The 17876-nt window shown below is 50.8% G+C and overlaps 1 protein-coding gene across 2 annotated transcripts in view; it reads left to right on the top strand.

The window, feature by feature from the left end:
* Positions 1-12001, top strand: part of USP34 (ubiquitin specific peptidase 34) — a 2709276-nt gene extending 2697275 nt beyond the window's left edge. For both annotated transcript variants that reach the window (XM_086927486.1, XM_086927485.1), the window contains exon 79: positions 10835-12001. In XM_086927486.1, coding sequence (XP_086783612.1) covers positions 10835-11445 — 611 coding nt within the window. In that variant the 3' untranslated portion in view covers positions 11446-12001. The remainder of the gene's footprint in view (positions 1-10834) is intronic.
* Positions 12002-17876: the final 5875 nt, after the last annotated feature.

Genomic DNA, 17876 nt, shown 5'->3' with positions numbered 1-17876 from the left:
GACAACCAACCCGGAGACCAACCCACCCAATCCCCTGCAGGACCCCCACCCCCCCTGATCATCCTCAATGACTGGAAGCCAATCTCCACTGAGGACACCGTCCGTCTGATGAACTCTATCCACTCAGGATCCCCCACTGACCCTTGCCCGCACCACATCTTTAACAAAGCAGACTCCATTATTGCACCGCACCTCCGAGACGTCATCAACTGCTCCCTCAACTCCGCAACCTTCCCGGAAAGCTGGAAACATGCCGAACTCAGCGCCCTCCTGAAGAAACCCACAGCTGACCCCACCGAACTCAAAAACTATCGCCCTATCTCACTCCTTCCATTCCCGGCCAAAGTCATCGAGAAAGCTGTCAACAACCAGCTCGCCGCATTCCTCGAAACCAACAAATCCCTCGACCCCTCATAGTCCGGCTTCCGAGCCAAGCACAGCACCGAAACCGCCCTCATCGCAGCAACAGACGACATTCGAACTCTACTGGACAATGGAGACACAGTCGCCCTCATCCTCCTCGACCTCTCCGCAGCCTTCGACACAGTCTGCCATAGCACCCTTCTACAGCGCCTCAAAAACATCGGAATCCAAGGAAAAGCACTGGAATGGATCACCTCGTTCCTCTCCGGAAGAACCCAGAGAGTCCGCCTTCCACCATTCAAGTCAGAGGCCACTGAAGTCATCTGCGGCGTACCTCAAAGGTCCTCACTCAGTCCCACCCTCTTCAATGTTTACATGAGCCCCCTCGCGGCCATCGCGCGCCAACATAACCTCAACATCATCTCCTACGCCGACGACACTCAACTGATCCTATCACTCACCAGAGACCCTAACACGGCCAAAACCAACCTACACGAAGGAATGAAAGAAGTAGCCGAATGGATGAAGCACAGCCGTCTGAAACTGAACTCAGACAAAACAGAAGTCCTCATCTTAGGCACCTCCCCCTCCGCCTGGGATGACTCTTGGTGGCCAGAGGCCCTTGGAAAAGCACCCATCCCGACGGACCACGCACGGAACCTGGGCGTCATCCTGGATTCCTCACTCTCGATGAACAGACAAGTCAACGCCGTTTCTTCATCCTGCTTCAACATTCTTCGCATGCTCAAAAAAACATTTCGCTGGATCCCTACCGAAACTAGAAAAACAGTCACCCACGCTCTGGTCACGAGCCGTCTGGACTACGGAAACACCCTCTACGCCGGCACCACCGCAAAACTCCAGAAAAAACTACAACGCATCCAGAACGCCTCAGCCAGGCTCATATTAGACATCCCGCGTAAAGAACACATCTCTGATCACCTGAAAAACCTCCACTGGCTCCCCGTCAATAAGAGGATCACTTTCCGGCTCCTAACCCACGCACACAAAGCACTCTGCGAAATCGGACCCGAATGCCTCAACACACGACTATCCTTCTACAACCCCTCCCGCCAGCTACGATCCTCCAACCAAGCCCTTGCCACTGTACCTCGCATCAACAAAACCACCATGGGAGGTAGATCCTTCTCCTATCTAGCAGCTAAAACTTGGAACTCACTTCCCACTCACCTTCGCCTCACTCAGAACCACCTAGCATTCAGAAAGCAACTCAAAACGTGGATATTCGACAAGTAACTCCCTACCCTTCTTCAAGCGCCTTGAGACCCTCTGGGTATGTAGCGCGCTATACAAATCTTTTGACTTGACTGAACTTGACTTGTTTGGACTGATACAGGGTGCCCACTAGAATAGTGGACATCACATATCAGGCCAACTTCTCACACTGGTTATCCAGGCCTCTAACTCCCAGACCGCATTCCCGACTGCACCACCTGATCTAGAATCCAAAAGGTATGAGCAGTTCGGTAAGAAGCTGTTCTCCTCACTTAGTTTGGGGTTGCGGTCAGTCAACACTGCTTGCATTTTGGGCCGTTATACCCACTCTCTGTGGGACACGGTCGCAGAGGTGCTGCCAGCTTGCCTGGAAGAGGCCCAGGTCAAACTTGCTCAAGCTCTTGCGGAAGGGCGGGATGCAGCACGGTATTCTATCCGATGTGGCCTGGATACCACAGACTCACTGGGCAGGGCGATTTCCACAACCGTGGCGGTTCACCGCTGTAGGAGAGTAGGGTCTGCTTCATATGGTCACCCCCACTTTTTGCTTTGATTCTCTGGTTTTTCGACTTTAGTGTGGTTGTGGGCCTGCTAATCAGACCCACAGCCCAGCTGTTCTCTCTCTAAATTGATACCATGTACTTTAGGTACATACCAGATTGGATATTGGGTCACCTTTAAGCATTGTCGAATTTTGCGAATTCGCAATTCGTGAATTTGCGAATTCGCGATCCGCAAATTCCGAATATTTGCGGATTTGAGGATTTTGCGGATTGTGTGGGTAAAGGCCGGGCGGGAAAACGGTGCACATCGCTAGTGTGAGGGGCAGGGCCAAACGGGCGAGGCTTATATGCGAGTTCACATGCCTCTTGTGTCTATAAAAGGACAGGCACGTATCAGAGAAGCTCGTGGTCACAGGAACTGCACAGGGATTGAGCTCGTGAAAGTCAATAATGCAAAGGCCTCCATCAAGCATCATGGCTATTTTTCGACGATAGATATGGGGAGAACGCACACCTACCCAGCCTCGACAAAACACACATCATCCTGTTACTATTTTAGGATGGCGCCGGCAAGCTGCCAGCGCCATCCTAAAATAGTTACTAAATTAGCTTTATCAGGAAACACTAATAGATAAAATAAAGCAGGCGCTCGAGCACCTGCTTTATTTTATCTATTAGTGCTTCCTATTGAAGCTAACTTAGTAACTATTTTAGGATGGGGCTGGCAGCTTGCCAGCGCCATCCTAAAATAGTTACAACTTGAACTTTTGCCCCCCAAATCCGCCGCTCGCGGATTTGCGGATTTTCGGTAAATTTGCGGCAGTTTGTGGATTGCGGATTTACCGAAAATCCGCGAAATCCGCGAGCGGAACAGATTTTGCGCTCACCCTTAGTCACCTTTGTGAGCCGCTGTATAGTGTACCCAGGGCATAGGTGCATCCAAGCCCTACCAGGGGCTGCAGCATGTATTATGCCACCCCTGGCTGGCCATCTAAACCAGGGGTCTCCAAACTGGTCCTGGAGGGCCGGATCCATGCCAGATTTTTAAAATTACTACATGTATCTCAATGGGGATATCCCAAAAATCTGGCATGGATCCGGCCCTCCAGACCGGTTTGGGGACCCCTGGTCTAAACTGACACCACAGGCTGATCACTCAGCTTGGGTAAGGTGGTGTAATCACCCCTTACTTAGATATAGTATATCGATATCTACCTTACATATATACACATAGTAACCTATAAGTCACTCCTATGGCAGGCCTTAATAATCCTGGAGGCAGAGTGCTTGGTTTTATGTGAGAGGGTGCCCTAGCATGAGCTGAGCCTCTCTGCAGCTTTCGGAACCTTCTCCTTATAGCAGTTCTATGATAAAGCCATACCATATACTCTTAAGTGCATTATAATCCTCGCAGTTAATGCTAACTTTGGTTTGGCTTTATAAAAACATGTTGTGTAAGGTGTCAAACACTTTGGAATACTACCCCCTCCCCGCCAGTTCTGACGGCGGGTGTAGCATTCCACCCTTCTAGAGGCAAAAGACAAGTATGTTACTGCTTTACCCGGTTAAAGTTAAACAGAGCCTCAGCATCACAAAATGGATGCTGCTGCCACAGACACGAGTCTGATCTCCTGCTCCTGTCAAGGGAGGTGCTAGCACCTCACCAGACAGCCTGTAGTGTATTGGGGCAGGGTGGGTTGAATGGAAAGATGGTTTTCCAGACACTGCCTGGGGTACACAACGTGCTCCATGCATAGCCTGGTTCAAACCAGTTGCTAGGGCACTCCAGCCCCGCTCTGGCGCGAAACTGGACAAAGGGAAAGGGGTGTAACCACCCCCTTCCCGGTCCATCCATAGGAAGGACCCAGCAGGTAATCCAGCCCCTAAAATCAGTATAAAGATAGGAGCTGTGTCTAGAGACTTTAGATTATCCTGGAATGAAACTCTGATACGAAACTCGTGGACCTTTGACGTTCTATATCGATGAGAAGACTGAAGACATCTCCCTTGTGGTCAAGGAGTGACCACCCTGTGCCAACAGGCATCACCAGTAACTTGCCGGTTTGCATTGTCGATGCTCCTGCCAGAACCTGAAAACTCAGCGACTCAGGAACTGGACTTCCAGACTTCTCTGACTCCGATCCACATCCACAGCAAAGCTGAGACCAGTGGCGGACATGAGAGACGTGGGACCGAACACTCTGGGCTTCCTGCATTTTGCTAACTGCTCGACTCCCGAGGTACCCTCGCAGTTGTGCATTGGGGTATGAGAAGCCCCAGACCCGAGCGCCATTTGCACTAAAGCTCAGCCCTCCACACTCAATGAGTGCTGCGTGGGGCCTGCTCCTGCATTTCAGCTCAGCGCGTCTTCCCGGTTGCTAGCCCATTGGCTAGTTAGCCCTCTGAAGACTTCTTTTTGAATTTACACCACTGGCCTGGTTGCTCCAGGCTTGCTCCAGCTTCCCTGCAAAGGAGAAGCTCCCCAGACCTTGCTGGTCTGACTCGAAGCCAATCTTCCCTTCCTGTATGGATTGCGTTTGCCAAGGCTTGTTGGGTCCAGTCCGGATACCGACACTGCAGTCAACTAGGTCCTTCGTGCGACAGCTCAAATCCAGCTCCTGGTCATCGTCAACACCTCCTGGTCCTCGTGGCTGCAGAATCTGAAAGAAACAGGTTAGTATTAGATTCCTTACCTTAGAATATCCCCAGGCGTCAGACTGGATCCGGAAACTTTTGCGTAGCAGTACCCTTGCGCATCGGTAGGCGTAGTCTGCGGCTTCGCGAACCGTCGTCGGCGTCGTTGGCGCCGGGATGTTCCTGTAGTACTTAGACGCCGCCCTCGCACGCTGATGTCAGTTCTTCTTTTTTCCGCGCCAGCAAGCGCCGATCCGGAAAAAGTTGTACCCTAAGTCAGTTTTTGACTTACATTTTCGATCCTTTTTGATCATCTTTCGAAGTCACTACGACTCCGACGGTGCCGGTAGGGATGCCCAGGTTCAAACCCTGCGTCGATTGCAACCGAATGATGTCGGTTACCAACCCCCATCGCCGGTGCCTGACCTGTCTGGGTCCCGCCCATGACGACAAGTCCTGCTCCGACTGCCGGGCCCTGACGTCCAAAGCTAGATGGGAGCGTTCCCGCAAGCGACTCGAGCTCCGGCAGTCCGCCCCGAGCCGCTCGAGGTCCCGGTCCGGAAGGAGGTCGAGGGACCGGTCGTGGGGCCGGAGTCACCACAGCTCCGGGAGTCGTCATCGGTCTTCGGGCTCGAAGTCCTCAGGTAAGAGGCACAAGAAGTCGAAGAGGCGACATCGTTCTTCAGACTCCCCCCGATGCTCGAGCGACGCAGCAGGGGGTTTGGGCAACATCACCCACGCGGCTCCTCCGGAGCCGCGGGCGCCGCGGCCAGCTCTATACCAGGCGGTCCCTGGGCTGAACGCGACGCCGGAGGAGATCGACGCATTCCTTGTGGCCATGAGGAATCGCTCTTCTCTGACGAGCTCTTCGGAAGTGCCTTCGGGCCCCAGGGGTTCGTCTGGGGGCCCTAGTGGGCCGGTGGCTTCGGCCCCAGCGCTGTCGGGTGCTTCAGCCCCGGCGCTGTCGGCGACTTCGGTCCCGACGCCGCAGGGTCCCACTGGATCTGTCGGATCCGGGTCTCCGCTGGTCGACCTTACGACCCCTCCGCCAGCGCCGGCCCCTAGGGGGTCGCCCTCAATGCCGTACCCGGATGACATCGTCCCGGATCCCCCCCTCGATCCGGTTCCGACGTCGGAACGGCGTCGCTCGACGCTGCATTAGACATCGAGAGAAGAGCAATTAATATATGATCCGGCTCCATCATTTGAAGCTGATTACCAGGAGATGGAGGGCGAGGCGGATTGGGAGGGGTCTGAGGACCCTCTGGCACGAGAGTGCCAGCCTTTCAGGACTGGGCAGGTGAGCTAGGGGAGGCCAGTGGTTTGGACACTTCGCCCGACACTGGATTTGTCTCCCCTCCTACCGTGGCTATGGAGGAGGGGGCTGCCTTTAGTGTGGTGTTGACGAGGGCAGCTAAGGCCTTGGCTCTTGAGCTCCCCGTCGCGGCTGTGAGGACGAACCTCCTCACTGAGGTCCTCAAACCGCAGGCAAGTTCTTCAGAGCCTCTACTGCCGTTCAATGAGGCCTTAACTGACGTTCTGTTGGGCACTTGGTCCAGGCCCGCTACAGGTTCCCCTGTAGATAAGAACGTGGCCAGACGCCACCGCCCGGCCCCGGGCAACCCTAGCTTCCTGTCCACCCACCCCACCCCAAGAGCCTGGTTATCCAGGCCTCTAACTCCCAGACCGCATTCCCGACAGCTCCCCCTGATCGGGAATCCAAAAGATATGAACAGTATGGGAAAAAGATGTTCTCACTCAGTTTGGGGTTGCGGTCGGTCAACACCGCTTGCCTTTTAGGCCATTTTTCCCACTCTCTGTGGGACACAGTCGCGGACGTGCTGCCACAATGCCCGGAGGAGGCCCGGGTTAAACTTGCCCAAGCCCTTGTAGAGGGGCGAGATGCGGCACGGTATTCCATTCGATGTGGGCTGGATACCACAGACTCGCTAGGCAGGGCGAGTGCAACGACGGTGGCGGTTCGCCGCCACGCCTGGCTGAAGTACGCCAATTTTTCGGCTTATGTCCAGAACACCCTTATGGACATGGCGTTTGTTGGCCGTCGCCTCTTTGGCGACAAGGCAGACAGTGCGCTTGAGCGCTTTATCGACTCCAGGGCTACGGCCAAGTCCTTGGGCCTGTCAACCCCCCGCCAGCAACCTGCTGCCTTTCGCTCCTTTCGTTGCCAAGGAAGGGGCACCCCCACACGTCCTGCCAGCCACGGGCCGCAGACTAACATCCAGCGTGGTGGCGGACGTGGTAACTGCCGTGGCGGTGCCAGGGGACAACGGCGAGGCCAGTCCACATCCACCCCCACAGCATCCACCTCAAAGCCCTCCTAGTCCGAGCTTTCAGGCCCATTTAACGCCAGTGGGGGGCAGGGTTCACCATCACCTCCTCCACTGGCGCACCATCACATCGGACAGGTGGGTGCTGCAAATCTTCCGAAGGGGCTACTCCCTCCCCTTCGAGTTGACCCCTCCAGCCATGCCACCGCAGTACCACAGCGTGTCGGGGGATCACTTGAAACTTCTGCAAGAGGAAGTTAGGGCCCTCTTGGCCAAGGGGGCCATCGAGCGCGTTCCTGGGCCAGAAGTAGGATGTGGTTGTTACTCCCACTAATTTCTAGTTCCCAAAAAGGGCAAAGAGGGCCTACGCCCTATCTTTGACCTGCAGAACGTCAACAGCTTCCTCCAGAAGGAGAAGTTCAAGATGCTGACTCTGGCTCAGGTCTTAGCTGCCCTAGACCCGGGAGACTGGATGGTAGCGTTAGACTTGCAGGACGCATATTTTCACATCCCCGTCCTGCCGTCCCACCGGCGTTTCCTGCGGTTCACAGTAGGCCACAAGCATTTTCAGTTTAACTTGCTCCCCTTCGGCCTTACTAGCGCCCCTCAGGTGTTCACGAAAGGGATGGCGGTGGCCGCAGCTCATCTGCGCAGATTAGGGGTGTCAGTCTTCCCCTATCTCGACGACTGGTTTTGAAGGCGGGCTCGCCCCAGACAGTTTTCAGCCACCTCCAGACTACGGCCGACCTCCTGCACATGCTGGGGTTCTCCATCAATGTGCCGAAGTCACACCTGTGTCCCTCTCAGAAGCTCCTCTTCATCGGAGCAGTTCTGGACTCGGCGCCGTTTCGGGTTTATCCTCCCAAACAACGGGTTCAGGATATTCAGGCTCTGATTCCGATCTTTTAGCCTTTATCCCGAATCTCGGTCAGGTTGGCGCTGCGGCTTCTGGGGCTGATGGCCTCCTGCATCCTTCTGGTGCATCACGCCCAGTGGCAGATGCGGGCTCTGCAGTGGGACCTGAAGTTTCAGTGGGCCCAGCATCAGGGTAACTTGTCCGACCACGTCTTGATCTCAGAGGGCACTGCAGTGGTGGCTCACGGACCGCGATTGGATCAGCGGCAGATCCCTCTCCCTACCCGAACCGGAGCACGCAGTTGTGACGGATGTGTCCCTCCTCGGCTGGGGGGGCCACATGGGAGAGGTGGAGATCAGAGGCCTCTGGTCTCCGGCGGAGTCCTGGCTCCACATCAACCTTCTGGAGCTGCGGGCAATCCGACTTGCACTGAAAGCATTCCTCCCCTCTGTCCGGGGGAGTGTAGTGCAGGTGTTCACGGACAAAACCACCGCCATATAGTACTCAAACAAACAGGGCGGGGTGGGGTCCTGGACCCTATGTCAGGATGTTCTGCGCCTCTGGCAATGGCTGGAACATCAGGGCGTGACCCTGGGTGTTCAACACCTGGCAGGTTCCCTGAACGCCAGGGCGGACTAACTCAGCCGTCGGTGCATGAAGGATCACGAATAGCGTCTGAGCTTGGACGTGGCTCAAGGTCTCTTTCAGCAGTGGGGAGAGCCTTGGTTAGATTTATTCGCCACAGAAGAGAGCGAGCAATGTCATCAGTTCTGCGCGTTGGAATTTCCAAAGCAGCACTCGCTCTGAGACGCTTTTCGTCATGAGTGGAGTTGCGGTCCATTGTACGCCTTTCCGCCTATACCACTTCTGCCCGGAGTGCATAACTCATCTCTTTCCTCCTATTCCCTTTGTTATGCCTTAGTGGAACTTGAACCTGGTTTTAACTTTTTTTATGTGCGCTCCCTTTGAGTTGCTTCACAACTGTCCTTTAAGGCTCTTGACTCTCAAAACTGCGTTCCTGGTGGCCATCACTTCTGCCAGACGAGTGAGTGAGCTCCAGGCGCTTTCTTCTAAGCCTCCTTTTCTCTATATACATCCGGACAAAGCTGTCCTTGGGACTCGTCCATCCTTCCTGCCCATGTTTGTCACTGCCTTCCACATCGGGCAAACTATCACTTTGCCCACCTTCTTTCCACCTCTGCTTCCTTCGAAAGAGGAAGAGCGGCTCCACCGTCTAGACCCAAAACATGTGCTTTCTTTCTATCTGGATCGCACAAAACAGTTCCGAGTGGATGACCAACTCTTTGTTGGCTACATGGGTGCCAAAAAAGGTCGGGCCAAACAGAATCGCACCATTTCTCGATGGGTCTTTTGTGTATAAAAGCATGCTATTCTCTCGCTAAAAAGGAGCCTCCAGTGGGGCTACATGCCCATTCTACCAGGGCGACAGCAGCCACTGCTGCCTTGGGAAGAGGAGTTCCTCTGAATGACATCTGTGAGGCAGCTACGTGGGCATCGCTGCACACGTTTACCAAACACTACTGCCTGTACGGTCAAGTCTAGAGAGACTGCTTCTTTGGCCGCTCTGTTCTCCAGGACTTTCTGGTGTGATCTTGGTCCGCAGACCCACCACCGGGGTTGGTATTTCTGGGGTATCAATTCTAAGGTAAGGAATCTATAACTAACTTATTTCTTTCAGATAAACAAGTTACATACCTTCGGTAACAATATATCTGTAAGAAACATTAGTTAGTTCTAAATTCCTTACAGCCCCACCCATCCTCCCTGTTCTGCTGACTTATTTCTAGGGTTAATGTTATCCTTTCAGGGCCCTAGTTTTGTGCACCAGTGGTCAGTGTCTTGCATGGCTCTGTGTTTCTGGTGCGGAAAGTTGTGTACAGAACTGACGTCAGCGCGTGAGGGCGGCGTCTAAGTAGCTACCGTGATGTCATCCCGGCGACCACAACGCCAACTATGGACAAGGAGCTGACCGCCGCCAGCTTCCGACGTGCAGAGGTACTGCTGACGAAAACCAGAAACAGACATCAGGATGAATTGTTCTTTGCATAAAATGGTGTATCATTCTAAAGAGCTAAGGATATCACTATTGACTTTGCAAAGGGTTTTCCAGTGGTGGACTTCTGCCTTCCGCTACATGGACATCCACCTGCATCTTCACCAGATATTACTATCATGACTCTAAGGTCCACAGGGAGTTCTACATTACCTGCTCAGTACTGCTGGATTTCTTGGTGTGAAGTTCACTCCATAGACCCTCTATTTGTTGGGGTATTGCTTTGGTATCTCCTCAAAACATGACGTTTGAATCAATCATCCCAACAAGTTACCACCGGTACCTCTTTTTTTCTGGAGGATACTCTAACTGCAGATTCCTCACCACCCTTCTTCATCCCTGTATTGTTTTTAGGATTCTGAAGAGATCTCTAGTTAGGTTGAAAACACTGTCATGGTTGCAGTCTGTCATCGTTAATGGCAGTTTGTCAGTGCATAACAGTTGAAAAAGAAAGCACCTACATAGGGCCATTTATCATCATTTCTAGAAGCAGTTTTAAGGCAGCAGCAAAGCCACATTTGCTGAAAAAGTTTTAGATTCAGTCCGACACTTGCAGAACACAGATGGCGAGGAATCTGTGGTTCGATCAAGTATACACCGTAAAGAGCATTACCGAATGTAATCAACTTTCTCTTCCTTGTGTTAGGTCTGCAGCCGAAGTGCTTGATACATTGAACCTTTTGGCATATTAAGACATTAACAAGCATTGATGAGAGGTTTGTGTACTAGTCCATATTTGATTAAAATACTCCTTGTTCCTTTTCTGAATTGTGATGAGATATGGATAATAATTTGGTGAAAAGTTGTGCTTTACCTCAAGGGCATGCAGCAGATGTTCTAAGAGCGCGTTGAACTTAAAAAAATCTCTTTGTTTTTTCAGATGATGAAGGTGCTACTCCGGTGAAACGAAGGCGGGTTAGTAGTGACGAGGAGCCACTTGTGGAAAGCTGCATTGGTGATATAAAAACTGACACGATGGATGCTTCAACCCCTACAAGTACCTCAGATAATGAGACAAGGGACTCTTCAATCATTGATCCAGGAACGGAGCAAGATCCTCCTTCTCCGGAAAACAGTTCTGTTAAAGAATACAGGATGGAAATTTCGTCTTCATTTTCAGAAGATGTTCTATTAAACACTAGACCGCAACATACAGAAGAGCAGTCCACTAAAAATGTTAAATTTGAAGAATGTAAAAATCTAAAAGACCTTCAGACTAAGGATTCTCTCAACACTGAGGAAGAAGCAGAGTTCCCTTCTACTTCTATTTCATCCGTTTTGGCTGATTTAGCAGATCTCAGAAGTTGTGACAGTCAAGTATTGTCTTCACAAGATCATGATACTAACTCAACAATTGGTTGTGCGCATTCCAGAGGACTTCTTAGTAGTATGCCTCATCAGGACATTTTAGATATGCTATGTAGGACCATTGAGTCAACAATTCACGTGGTCTTAAGGATATCTTGTAAAGGAAATCAAGCTGCTTCTTGACATTGGTTGTAGCATGTCTTGCTTTTAAGTTTTTTTTAAAAAAAAGATATATGCTGTTTGTATAGAATTTGCTTATTTTTGTTTTATGCTTCAGTTCGTCAAGTGCTCTCTGCTGGAATGGCAAGATAGATTTATATGCTAAACAGTTAGTTCTTGATCGGACAGCACACAGATTACAAATACATCTACAATACACTTTCTTAAGGGCAATCAGATAATATGTTTTATGTAATTCAGAGTTCACTGTAGTGGCTTTCATTTAATATGGCTATCTGGGGAGACAGGGTCTCATTTACCCTGTATGGTGTAATTTAAACCTACAACATTTTTACTGTGTATAATATGGTGTTCTATGTGCCAGTTTTGTATCTTATAATATAGGCAAATTGCCTCCAATCGCTGTGGTTCTTATAATAATTAAGTTTACTTGTACTAAAATAAAACCACAAGAAATTTGATTCTGTTAAGAATCCTCTTTAGCTGTGGCCTGGCAGTATATATTGTGCTTTATTTAACAGAATACCTGTGGAAGAAATAAAGCACACTTGATGTAAAACGAATGGTTCTATTTTTATTGAAATCACTCAAATTCTGTTCTCTTCATTAAACTTATTGTGATGACTTCTCAATTTGTTTACTTTAAGTTGGCTCACTCTCGTAGTGTTTCTTGCAGAATTTGATATCTAAGAATTTCAGCTAAAATATGTAAAAATAATAATTATAATCTCTACATGAATACAACAATCATTAGGTTTTCTGAGAGATACTTCAAAATACATATTTCTTACTTTTAAAATATTCAGCAGGCACCAGACTGTGTCCATAAGTTTGAATAGCAGTGCTCCCGTGCCCTGCCAGGTAGCACCTGTGTGGGTACACATTGACTCGTTCCGGTTGAAAAGCAGCTGCCTACAACTCAACACCGACAAAATAGAAGTACTCATCATGGGCCTGCACCCCGACGCCTGGAATTACACTTGGTGGCCCCTCGCCCTCGGAAGCTCACCCACCCCCACGGACCATGCATGCAATTTCGGAATCATCCTGGACTCTGTGCTCAAAATGGACCACCAGATCAACCCCGTCGCATCCTCCTGCTTCTACACCCTCCGCCTCTTATGCCAGACCTTCCAATGAATCCCCCTCGAGCACAGAAAGACAGTCATTCACGCTCTCATCACCAGCAGACTCGACTACGGCAACGCACTCTACGCCGAAATAAACAAAAACCTCAACCGCAAGCTACAAAACATCCAGAACGCCACCACAAGACTGGTCCTCAACCTGCCAAGACATATCTCCCGGTACAAAAGGGGGTGGTGATGGACGGAGCATCTGAACCAATAAAACACTCACACCCAGTCAACAGATCTGGGTTTAATCCATCACCGTTTTTCAGCCCACTCTGCCACCCCAGTTAAGACATGGCCATATGCAAATCAGTCTGACCCTGTGCCTCATGGGAACAGTCCAGCCCGAACTGCCAAGCCACGCCTTCCCTGGACCAGATTCCAGCTTCCTAGGACCGGTTTCTGGCATTACAGCCGTTTTCAGCCAGGCTTGCTTGAATCCAGTGGCAAAGTGAGCAAGGGACTCACGTCTGAGCATACCCTGCCAACTTATGGCGAACAAAGCGGTACAAAAGACATATCTCCCAGCACCTTTGTACACTCCACTGGCTCCCCATCGAGACTAGAATAACCTTCAAGATCCTCACCCATGCACACAAGGCCCTCCACAACACCGGACCAGCATACCTGATCAGCCGACTCAATTTCCACGCACCCCAAAGGACTCTGCGATCAGCCCAGCTCTCCTATGCTGTGGTCCCCCGCACCAGAAAGACCAGACCAGGAGGCCGTGCCTTCTCCTTCCTCGCGGCCAGAGCCTGGAACGCCCTACCACTCCACCTCAGACAGACAACATCACTCTCCATCTTCACGAGAAACCTCAAAACTTGGCTCTGCGACAGACCCCCCTCCTTGATGGACTGGAACCTGCACCTCCCCTCCTCCCCTCCTCCCCAGTGCCTTAAGACCCTTGCGGGTGAGTAGTCGCGCTTAACAAACTTGTTGATTGACCCCAGAAGTGACGGATATGTACGAGGTGTGTTTCTGGTGTTTGGGCTCTGGTCATGACTGTGAGAAGTTGGCTTGGTATATGATGTTCACTATTCTAGTGAGCACCTTGCACCAGTCCAAACAACCCTTATGGTGATGGTTGTAACATCAACCTTGTAGACCAGCTATCCTAGGGGTAGCATAGCATGGACAAAGCAGTCTTAGGATAAACTCAAGAGGGCATGTGAAGCCAGCTGTTTTACCATATGTAACCCCTTTAATACCAAATGAAAGGACACCACACAGGATATATATAAAATATATATATGATTTATTACTAAACAAACCCTCTGAACTCTTTATGAGGTCAGAGGTCTAAGCACAATACAAGATTATCAATTTAAATACAATAAGTTGCACAAAATACAGTAGGGCCCTAGGGGCACCCTAAACCATATACTAATATATATATATATATGCGCCGAGACACCCCAGGGTAGTTGTGCGCAATAAAAATCCCAAAAACATAAACATAAAAACTAAAATAGTGGTATAAGGACCACCACACGGAAAGTGAATAGGCCTAGGGCCTAGGGAATCGCTGGGGCTATGCTGAGCTACCAAGAGTTGAAAAGCAGGAGACCCACGAGAGGCGTGTGCAGTGGTGTCTAAACACACACGCAGGTTACCATAGAGAATGAATGGGAATGTAAAAGTTACAAACTAGTTCTTTTAGGGCACTTCTGACTGGACTCCGTGAAAGTTACTTGAAACCTAGGCAGTTGGATAGTTGATACCCACAGGAGCACCGAAGTACTCTCGTTACCTCACCCACAGGAAGCGGGTGCTAGGTGTCAAAGTGTGTCGGGTTTCGTCGTCAAATCCTATGGAGCCTGGAAGACAGATGCTGCAGGCGCCCAGGAGAGAAGTGTCCGGATGGATCCAAGGGTGGATCGAAGATGAAGAGGACCTGAAAGCAGAGGGGACAGAGTCTGGGTCACTAGCCAGTGACAAGGAAGGAACCAGGCGATGTTGCGAAGCAATCAGGTGCTGATGGGAAGCTTGTCTCTGCAGCCACGTGGACCAGGAGGCGTCGACGACGACCAGGAGTCAGGCACGGACTGTCCCACGAAGGCTCTCACTGTCTGCGGTGTCCACTTCAGGATTGGAGTCAACAAGCCTTGGCAAAGGCAACCCACGCAGGACACGAAGTTGGCTTCTTACTCAGACCAGCAAGGTCTGAGGGGCTGCTTCTTTTGAGGGAAGCAAGGCCTGTCTGGAGCAACCAGACCAGCGGTGTAAATTCAAAGGATCGTCTCCAAGATGGCCACTAGCCAACGGACAAGTGACCGGGCAGACGCGTTGAGCAGGAAAATGCAAAAGGGCCCCACGCAGAACTCGTGGAGTGTGCAGGGCTGATTTTTGGTGCAGATGCTGCTCGGAGCTGGGGCTTCTCAATCCCCAATGCACGCTTCGAGGAGGCCTCGGATACTGCACAGTTAGCAGGTCGCAGACTTTTCAAGATGGCCGGTCCCACGTCTCTCGTCGCCTCCACGGGTCTCAGCTTTGCAGGGACTGTGGATCGGGCTGTTGGATGTCTGGGAATCGGTTCTCGTCGGGCTCTGTGCTCGGGCTCCAGCGGGGGGCAGTGACAAAGCAAGTCGTTGATTCCTCGATGGTGCCTGCTTGTGCAGGGTGGTCACTCCTTGACCACAAGGGAGATTCTTCAGTCGTCTTCTTCAAGTAGATTGTCGAAGGTCCAGAGTTTCGTTTCAGAGTTTGTCAGGATTAATCTAAAGTCTTGGGACTCAGCTCCTACCTATATACCAACTCTAGGGGCTGGATTACCTGCTAGGTCCCTCCTATGGGTGGGACCAGGGAAGGGGGTGGTTACACCCGTTTCCCTTTGTCCAGTTTCACGCCAGAGCTGGGGCTGGAGTGCCCCAGCACCGGTTTGAACTGGACTATGCATGGGACACCTTGTGTGCCCCAGGCAGTGTCTCATTTCTTTCAGCCCTCCCTGCCCTAATACACAAAAGCCTGTCTGGGGTGGTGCTAGCACCTCCCAAGACAGGAAACCTATTGTCCAAGCCTTCCTCGCTGGAAGGACTCCCAGCAGCAGTAGGTCAGACATGTGTCTGTGGCAGCGGCATCCATTTTGTGATGCTGAGGCTCTGGTTAACTTTAACCGGGAATAGTAGGAACAACATGTCTTCTCCCTCTAGAAGGGTGGAATGCTACCCCCGTCGCCAGAACTGGCGAGGGGGTAATATTCCAAATCGTATGACACCTTACTCGACATGTTTTGATAAAGCCAAACCATAGCTAGCATCTGACCGCGAGGTACATAATGCACTTAAGAGTATATGGTATGGCAATATCCTAGAACAGCTATAAGGACATGGTTCCGAAAGCAGCAGACAGGCTCAGCTCATGCTAGATCACCATCTCACATAAAACCAAGCACTCTGCCTCCAGGATTGTTAAGGCCTGCCATAGGAGTGACTTATAGGTGTATATGTGTCTAGATATAAGGTTAGATATAGGTATACTATATCTAAGCAAGGGGTGATTACACCACCTTGCCCCAGCTGAGTGATCAGCCAGTTGTGTCAATTTGGATGGCCAGCCAGGGGTGGCAAAAGATATGCTGCAGCCCCTGGTAGGCCTTGGATGCACCTATGCCCTGGGTACCTACAGTACACTGTACAGGGGCTCATAAGGAGATCCAGTATCCAATGGGTAATGCACCTAAAGTACATAGTAGTAAATTTAGAGAGAGAGCAGCTGGGCTGTGGGTCTGATTAGCAGGCCCACAGCCACATTAAGTCGAAAACCAGTTAAGCAAAAAGTGGGGTGACCAAAGGAAAGCAGACCCTACTCTCCTACAATGACTCCAAGTCATGTGAGGAATATGGCCTTATGCAACTTAAGACCATCCCATGATGCACTCTTCTGCCCACTCTCAAGATGGCAGGACCCCCTGTCTTGGCATACACAGTTCCCTAGCCCAACCAAGAGATGTCACTACCAAGGGGGCTACACGCCCCTGGAAGACCAGTTTGCCAACTGGTTTCCCGTCTCCTGTCCAAGTGCCAGCCCATTTAGCTGAACAATACGGCAACCCCTCTCCCAAATGATCCCCATTTGCTCTTCAAAGATGGCTTCCCCGTTAATGCGTGCCTTTTGGCCCAGCATGTGTGTGGCTTCTTACCAGGGGGAGATAGCACATCTCTCCTGTGCAGGCTGCTATTGTCTTCTTTCCTGGGAGTAGTGTGCACAGTTACCCAGGAGGGCAGAAAGCTGTCTCTGAGACAAACTCCATGGCCAACTACTCAGGGCACAGGAGGCTAAAGGCAACAAAGTGGCAACTTTGTAAAAGTTTCACACTACAAGTAACATTCATTTTGACTTGAGCATCAAGTCAGGCTTAATGTAACAAGTTGTCGCCTTTGGTCGCACCATTCAGGAGTTAGCAAAACTGAGGAATTAGCATGTAACCCTGTGCTCACCAATGGAGTGACCAAATCTTTCCAGATTAAAAAGGACAATATGGTGTTTTTATCGTCAGAACATGTAAAATATATTTTCTGCTTTGCACCCTGCCTTAGGCTCGCTAAGCCTACCATAGGGGTGACTTACACAAATTCAAAAGGGAGGTTTGAGTATTGCTATTCTTCCAATGGCAAAGTTGGACTAGCAGTGACACACGTCTCTTCCAGTCAGCAGTGGCAACTTGGGAGACCTGTTTTACCTTTGTCATACCCAGGGTGACACAGCCAATGCGGCAATACCCGGAATGACACTCTATATTACAGGCTCTGGTTCCTGTATACCAAGGGCTTATATGTAAGATAGCATATGTTCCCAGGTCATCGCACTGGCACTGAGGTCTGGTTAGCAGTCCTCAGGGCACTCTCAAAATCGAAAAACCAGCAACACCAGTCCCTAAAACCTGGTGGTAACCATACAGAAAGACATTTCCTTGCATGGCCCCCTTCTAGATGAAAGGTGAAACCTTTATTGTTATAGTTCGCTTCATTTAAGTGGAAGAACCTGGAAAGGGCATCTACATTGCCATGGTCAGTCCCATGTCTGTGTTCCACTCTAATGTCTATACCCTGTAGGGAAATGGACCAACTCAACATCTAAGGGATCTGATGGAGACTTCTAGCTGCAGACTCCTTCCCGTAGAAATATCTCCAGGTATCCGATTGGATCCGTAAATGTTTTCATGAGCAGTTCCCATGCACCCTGGTAGGATGGCATCGTTGGTTCTATGTGGCGTAGTTCGATCCGGAAGTAACATGCGCAGTGCCTGAATAGGCACCATCCCAGTGCACTGCTGTGAGATCTTTTATTTCTGCACCA

Source organism: Lissotriton vulgaris, chromosome 6 (genome assembly GCF_964263255.1).
Source record: "Lissotriton vulgaris chromosome 6, aLisVul1.2, whole genome shotgun sequence".
In the NCBI taxonomy this organism is placed as follows: Eukaryota; Metazoa; Chordata; class Amphibia; order Caudata; family Salamandridae; genus Lissotriton; species Lissotriton vulgaris.
Note: the sequence above shows the minus strand (reverse complement) of the source record. Positions and strands in the feature narration are given on the sequence as shown.